Below are 8,255 nucleotides of genomic sequence, written 5' to 3' on the forward strand. Positions count from 1 at the left end.
CTAGGGTATGGACTGGACTGACTGAATGGCTGAATGGACCCCCTCTGACTGAATGGCTCGGCCACTAGGGTATGGACTGGACTGACTGAATGGCTGAATGGACCCCCTCTGACTGAATGGCTGGGCCACTAGGGTATGGACTGGACTGACTGAATGGCTGAATGGACCCCCTCTGACTGAATGGCTCGGCCACTAGGGTTTGGACTGGACTGACTGAATGACGGGGCCACTAGGGTATGGACTGGACTGACTGAATGGCTGAATGGACCCCCTCTGACTGAATGGCTGGTCCACTAGGATATGGACTGGACTGACTGAATGACGGGGCCACTAGGGTATGGACTGGACTGACTGAATGGCTGAATGGACCCCCTCTGACTGAATGGCTCGGCCACTAGGGTTTGGACTGGACTGACTGAATGACGGGGCCACTAGGGTATGGACTGGACTGACTGAATGGCTGGGCCACTAGGGTATGGACTGGACTGACTGAATGGCGGGGCCACTAGGGTATGGACTGGACTGACTGAATGGCTGAATGGACCCCCTCTGACTGAATGGCTGGTCCACTAGGATATGGACTGGACTGACTGAATGGCTGAATGGACCCCCTCTGACTGAATGGCTGGGCCACTAGGGTATGGACTGGACTGACTGAATGGCTGGGCCACTAGGATATGGACTGGACTGACTGAATGGCTGGGCCACTAGGATATGGACTGGACTGACTGAATGGCTGGGCCACTAGGATATGGACTGGACTGACTGAATGGCTGGGCCACTAGGATATGGACTGGACTGACTGAATGGCTGGGCCACTAGGATATGGACTGGACTGACTGAATGGCTGGGCCACTAGGATATGGACTGGACTGACTGAATGGCTGGGCCACTAGGATATGGACTGGACTGACTGAACTCCAAAGCAATGCATGTCAGGTGACGTCTGTTCAGATCCCGATGTCCTGCTCTGTGTCCTGTGTTGTTGTGATATTTGACACATAACTACTCCTGTCTCTCTGTGTGTCTGACAGACTGTGTTGTTCTGACCCACATAACTACTCCTGTCTCTCTCTGTGTGTCTGACAGACTGTGATGTTCTGACCCACATAACTACTCCTCTCTCTCTCTCTGTGTGTCTGACAGACTGTGTTGTTCTGACCCACATACCTACTCCTGTCTCTCTCTCTGTGTGTCTGACAGACTGTGATGTTCTGACCCACATAACTACTCCTGTCTCTCTGTGTGTCTGACAGACTGTGTTGTTCTGACCCACATAACTACTCCTGTCTCTCTGTGTGTCTGACAGACTGTGATGTTCTGACCCACATAACTACTCCTGTCTCTCTGTGTGTCTGACAGACTGTGATGTTCTGACCCACATAACTACTCCTGTCTCTCTGTGTGTCTGACAGACTGTGTTGTTCTGACCCACATAACTACTCCTGTCTCTCTGTGTGTCTGACAGACTGTGTTGTTCTGACCCACATAACTACTCCTGTCTCTCTGTGTGTCTGACAGACTGTGTTGTTCTGACCCACATACCTACTCCTGTCTCTCTCTGTGTGTCTGACAGACTGTGATGTTCTGACCCACATAACTACTCCTCTCTCTCTCTCTGTGTGTCTGACAGACTGTGTTGTTCTGACCCACATACCTACTCCTGTCTCTCTCTCTGTGTGTCTGACAGACTGTGATGTTCTGACCCACATAACTACTCCTGTCTCTCTGTGTGTCTGACAGACTGTGTTGTTCTGACCCACATAACTACTCCTCTCTCTCTGTGTGTCTGACAGACTGTGTTGTTCTGACCCACATAACTACTCCTGTCTCTCTGTGTGTCTGACAGGTTGTGACGATCTGATTCGCTTAGTCTTTGAGTTTGGGAAGAGTATGTCTGTCATCCATCTCTCTGAGGAGGAGATCGCTCTCTTCTCCGCGTACGTCCTGATGTCTGCAGGTAGGCACGATGCTGTCACGTTCACGACGCAACGTTGCGAGCACATATCTTCTACAATCACATAACACACACACACAGCTATTCCCCCTTGTGGCAGTCCGAGAGCATCTCTGGGTGTTATTATTCATACAACGCTGCAACGTGTAACTAATGGTGCGTGTAGATCGGACGTGGCTTCAGGAGAAGGTGAAGGTAGAGAAGCTGCAACAGAAGATCCAGCTGGCTCTCCAACATGTCCTTCAGAAGAACGGCAGAGAGGACGTGGTTCTCACAAAGGTATTTATTTATTTATTTATTTATTTATTTAACCAGGTAGACCAGATCACCTTTATTTAACCAGGTAGACCAGATCACCTTTATTTAAGCAGGTAGACCAGATCACCTTTATTTAAGCAGGTAGACCAGATCACCTTTATTTAACCAGGTAGACCAGATCACCTTTATTTAACCAGGTAGACCAGATCACCTTTATTTAACCAGGTAGACCAGATCACCTTTATTTAACCAGGTAGACCAGATCACCTTTATTTAACCAGGTAGACCAGATCACCTTTATTTAAGCAGGTAGACCAGATCACCTTTATTTAAGCAGGTAGACCAGATCACCTTTATTTAACCAGGTAGACCAGATCACCTTTATTTAACCAGGTAGACCAGATCACCTTTATTTAACCAGGTAGACCAGATCACCTTTATTTAAGCAGGTAGACCAGATCACCTTTATTTAACCAGGTAGACCAGATCACCTTTATTTAACCAGGTAGACCAGATCACCTTTATTTAACCAGGTAGACCAGATCACCTTTATTTAACCAGGTAGACCAGATCACCTTTATTTAACCGGGTAGACCAGATCACCTTTATTTAACCAGGTAGACCAGATCACCTTTATTTAACCAGGTAGACCAGATCACCTTTATTTAACCGGGTAGACCAGATCACCTTTATTTAACCAGGTAGACCAGATCACCTTTATTTAACCAGGTAGACCAGATCACCTTTATTTAACCAGGTAGACCAGTTCACCTTTATTTAACCAGGTAGACCAGATCACCTTTATTTAACCAGGTAGACCAGTTCACCTTTATTTAACCAGGTAGACCAGATCACCTTTATTTAACCAGGTAGACCAGATCACCTTTATTTAACCAGGTAGACCAGATCACCTTTATTTAAGCAGGTAGACCAGATCACCTTTATTTAACCAGGTAGACCAGTTCACCTTTATTTAACCAGGTAGACCAGATCACCTTTATTTAACCGGGTAGACCAGATCACCTTTATTTAACCAGGTAGACCAGATCACCTTTATTTAACCAGGTAGACCAGATCACCTTTATTTAACCAGGTAGACCAGATCACCTTTATTTAACCAGGTAGACCAGATCACCTTTATTTAACCAGGTAGACCAGATCACCTTTATTTAACCAGGTAGACCAGATCCCCTTTATTTAACCAGGTAGACCAGATCACCTTTATTTAACCAGGTAGACCAGATCACCTTTATTTAACCAGGTAGACCAGATCACCTTTATTTAACCAGGTAGACCAGATCACCTTTATTTAACCAGGTAGACCAGATCACCTTTATTTAACCAGGTAGACCAGATCACCTTTATTTAACCAGGTAGACCAGATCACCTTTATTTAACCAGGTAGACCAGATCACCTTTATTTAACCAGGTAGACCAGATCACCTTTATTTAACCAGGTAGACCAGATCACCTTTATTTAACCAGGTAGACCAGATCACCTTTATTTAACCAGGTAGACCAGATCACCTTTATTTAACCAGGTAGACCAGATCACCTTTATTTAACCAGGTAGACCAGATCACCTTTATTTAACCAGGTAGACCAGATCACCTTTATTTAACCAGGTAGACCAGATCACCTTTATTTAACCAGGTAGACCAGATCACATTTATTTAACCAGGTAGACCAGATCACCTTTATTTAACCAGGTAGACCAGATCACCTTTATTTAACCAGGTAGACCAGATCACCTTTATTTAACCAGGTAGACCAGATCACCTTTATTTAACCAGGTAGACCAGATCACCTTTATTTAACCAGGTAGACCAGATCACCTTTATTTAACCAGGTAGACCAGATCACCTTTATTTAACCAGGTAGACCAGATCACCTTTATTTAACCAGGTAGACCAGATCACCTTCATTTAACCAGGTAGACCAGATCACCTTTATTTAACCAGGTAGACCAGATCACCTTTATTTAACCAGGTAGACCAGATCACCTTTATTTAAGCAGGTAGACCAGATCACCTTTATTTAACCAGGTAGACCAGATCACCTTTATTTAACCAGGTAGACCAGATCACCTTTATTTAACCAGGTAGACCAGATCACCTTTATTTAACCAGGTAGGCAAGTTGAGAACAAGTTCTCATTTACAATTGCGACCTGGCCAAGATAAAGCAAAGCAGTTCAACACATACAACGACACAGAGTTACACATGGAGTAAAACAAACATACAGTCAATAATACAGTAGAAACAAGTCTATATACAATGTGAGCAAATGAGGTGAGATAAGGGAGGTAAAGGCAACAAAAAAAGGCCATGGTGGCAAAGTAAATACAATATAGCAAGTAAAACACTGGAATGGTAGATTTGCAGTGGAAGAATGTGCAAAGTAGAAATAAAAATAATGGGGTGCAAAGGAGCAAAATAAATAACACACACCCACACGTACATACAATATATGCAATTGCTATACACCAGGATTGGGGTCAATTTCCTTTTCAATTCCAGTCCATGCAGAAGGTAATCCCAATTCCACATTTTCCTAATTGAAGAGAATTGGAAATTCCCTTTCTGAAATGACAATGAAATTGAGCCCAACTCTGCTTTACAGGGTATCCTAGTGGTTAGAGCGTTGGACTAGTAACCGGAAGGTAGACTAGTGGTTAGAGCTCTGGGTCAGTAACCAGCAGGTAGACTAGTGGTTAGAGTGTTGGACTAGTAACCGGAAGGTAGTCTAGTGGTTAGAGTGTTGGACTAGTAACCAGCAGGTAGACTAGTGGTTAGAGTGTTGGACTAGAAACCGGAAGGTAAACTAGTGGTTAGAGTGTTGGACTAGTAACCAGCAGGTAGCCTAGTGGTTAGAGTGTTGGGTCAGTAACCAGCAGGTAGACTAGTGGTTAGTTTTGGACTAGTAACCAGCAGGTAGCCTATTGGTTATAGTGTTGGACTAGTAACCGGAAGGTAGACTAGTGGTTAGAGTGTTGGACTAGTAACCAGCAGGTAGACTAGTGGTTAGAGCGTTGGACTAGTAACCAGCAGGTAGACTAGTGGTTAGAGCGTTGGACTGGTAACCGGAAGGTAGTCTAGTGGTTAGAGTGTTGGACTAGTAACCAGCAGGTAGCCTAGTGGTTAGAGTGTTGGTTAGTAACCAGCAGGTAGTCTAGTGGTTAGAGCGCTGGGTCAGTAACCAGCAGGTAGCCTAGTGGTTAGAGTGTTGGACTAGTAACCAGCAGGTAGTCTAGTGGTTAGAGTGTTGGACTAGTAACCAGCAGGTAGTCTAGTGGTTAGAGTGTTGGGCCAGTAACCAGCAGGTAGACTAGTGGTTAGAGCGTTGGACTAGTAACTAGCAGGTAGCCTAGTGGTTAGAGCGTTGGGTCAGTAACCAGCAGGTAGCCTAGTGGTTAGAGTGTTGGACTAGTAACCAGCAGGTAGACTAGTGGTTAGAGTGTTGGACTAGTAACCAGCAGGTAGCCTAGTGGTTAGAGTGTTGGACTAGTAACCAGCAGGTAGCCTAGTGGTTAGAGCGTTGGAATAGTAACCAGCAGGTAGCCTAGTGGTTAGAGTGTTGGACTAGTAACCGGAAGGTAGTCTAGTGGTTAGAGTGTTGGACTAGTAACCAGCAGGTAGACTAGTGGTTAGAGTGTTGGACTAGAAACCGGAAGGTAAACTAGTGGTTAGAGTGTTGGACTAGTAACCAGCAGGTAGACTAGTGGTTAGAGTGTTGGACTAGTAACTGGAAGGTAAACTAGTGGTTAGAGTGTTGGACTAGTAACCGGAAGGTAGTCTAGTGGTTAGAGTGTTGGACTAGTAACCAGCAGGTAGACTAGTGGTTAGAGCGTTGGACTAGTAACTAGCAGGTAGCCTAGTGGTTAGAGCGTTGGGTCAGTAACCAGCAGGTAGCCAAGTGGTTAGAGTGTTGGACTAGTAACCAGCAGGTAGACTAGTGGTTAGAGTGTTGGACTAGAAACCGGAAGGTAAACTAGTGGTTAGAGTGTTGGACTAGTAACCAGCAGGTAGACTAGTGGTTAGAGTGTTGGACTAGTAACCAGCAGGTAGACTAGTGGTTATAGTTTTGGACTAGTAACCAGCAGGTAGACTAGTGGTTAGAGTGTTGGACCAGTAAACAGCAGGTAGCCTAGTGGTTAGAGCGTTGGACTAGTAACTGGAAGGTTGCAAGTTCAAACCCCCGAGCTGACAAGGTATAAATCTGTCGTTCTGCCCCTGAACAGGCAGTTAACCCACTGTTCCTAGGCTGTCATTGAAAATAAGATTTTGTTCTTAACTGACTTAGTTAAATGAAGGTAAAATACATTTTTAAAACACTGTACTGTTAGCTACTGGGAATGCATCTTTGTTTGTATGGACTGTGTTCATGCATTGTCTAAATGGTATGCTCTCGGTAGACTCTACTTGATGACATCTCGTTTTGAACTGAACAGGGCGTGGGATTTCACAGCAGGATTTCAGTTCCATCACCACTATAACATAAGCATCATTCCTGATGAAACGCACTCAGACAGTGTCCTGGTCTCAGGGAAATGGGAAAGTCCTGTCTGTCTGTCAATTTCAATAACCTCTCTCTCTCTCTCTTTCTCTCTCTCTCTCTCTCTCTCTCTCTCTCTCTCTCTCTCTCTCTCTCGCGCGCTCTGCTGTAGGCCATGTGCTGTGGGTAACAGCAGGCATAGGTCATGTGCGAAGAGTAGGCATTTAACCTCTGAATTGTGGAGACTAACATCATGGGCTGAGGATTTTTCTAGAATAGTGGCCAATTCATTGATATAAATATTGAAGAGTGCAGGGCTCAGATTGCAACCCTGGTGAAAGCCCCGCCCCTGGTTACAGAATTCTGTTATTTTCTTGCCTATTTTGACGCTGCACATACTGCCAGTTGATTTACATTGATTTAATTATGTCATATGTTTTACCCCCTACACCACTTTCAATAACTTTGTAGAACTGTCCTGTATGCCACATAGAATCAAATGCTTTTTGGAAGTCGATAAAGCAAGTGTATATTTTGGTATTATTTTGGTGGACATGTTTATCTATCAGGGTGTGTAGGGTGTAAATATGATCAGTCGTGTGATGTTTTGGTATTATTTTGGTGTAAATATGATCAGTCGTGTGATGTTTTGGTATTATTTTGGTGGACATGTTTATCTATCAGGGTGTGTAGGGTGTAAATATGATCAGTCGTGTGATGTTTTGGTATTATTTTGGTGTAAATATGATCAGTTGTGCGATGTTTTGGTATAAATCCAATTTGGCTTGTACTCAAGACATTGTGCTTACTAACTTCATTGGGATAGTTGGCACTATTTTCACGTCCAACGTAAACTGCCTGCTACTCAGGCCTAGAAACTGCATATCTGCATATTATTAGTAGATTTGGATAGAAACCACTCTGAAGTTTCTAAAACTGTTTGAATGATGTCTGTGAGTATAACAGAACTTATTTGGCAGGCGAAACCCCAAGGACAAAGTATTACAATTTTCTTTCATTTCAATCTTCTTCTTTTCTTTTCTTTTGAGGTCACTCTCTTTTTCAATGGGTTTTCATATTTCTAAGGGGCAGGCTTGCAGTTCCTATCGCTTCCACTGGATGTCAACAGTCTTTAGAAATTGGTTGAAGTTTTCCCTTTGAGAAATGAAGAAGTAGCACTGTTCAGAACGAGGGTAGAGGGAAGTGTACTCTTTGTTAGAGGCGCTGACCTGAAAAGCTCCCCTTTGTTTTCCTCCCGTATGGAGGATACAGTTTATCACGTCTTAAATTGTATCGATTATTTACGATAAAAAAAATACCTAAAGTTGTATCAGGAAAGTTGTTTGAAAAGATTACAGGTAACTTTTGAGATATTTTTGTAGTCATGTCGCGCGTGTTTTTCTGAATCAAACGCGCCAAATAAATGGACATTTTGGATAAAAATTGACGGAATCAATCGAACAAAAATGACCATTTGTGATGTTTATGGGACATATTGGAGTGCCAACAGAGGAAGATCTTCAAAGGTAAGGCATGAAATATATCT

At 43.8% G+C, this 8,255-nt stretch overlaps 1 protein-coding gene across 2 annotated transcripts in view; it reads left to right on the top strand.

The window, feature by feature from the left end:
• LOC110526853 (nuclear receptor ROR-alpha A) overlaps positions 1 to 8,255 on the top strand; it is a 72,964-nt gene that overhangs the window by 63,260 nt on the left and 1,449 nt on the right. For both annotated transcript variants that reach the window (XM_036981699.1, XM_036981700.1), the window contains exons 8-9: positions 1,850 to 1,960; positions 2,124 to 2,236. In XM_036981699.1, the coding sequence (XP_036837594.1) occupies positions 1,850 to 1,960; positions 2,124 to 2,236 (224 nt within the window). The remainder of the gene's footprint in view (positions 1 to 1,849; positions 1,961 to 2,123; positions 2,237 to 8,255) is intronic.

The sequence above is a fragment of the Oncorhynchus mykiss genome, chromosome 6, assembly GCF_013265735.2.
Source record: "Oncorhynchus mykiss isolate Arlee chromosome 6, USDA_OmykA_1.1, whole genome shotgun sequence".
In the NCBI taxonomy this organism is placed as follows: domain Eukaryota; kingdom Metazoa; phylum Chordata; class Actinopteri; order Salmoniformes; family Salmonidae; genus Oncorhynchus; species Oncorhynchus mykiss.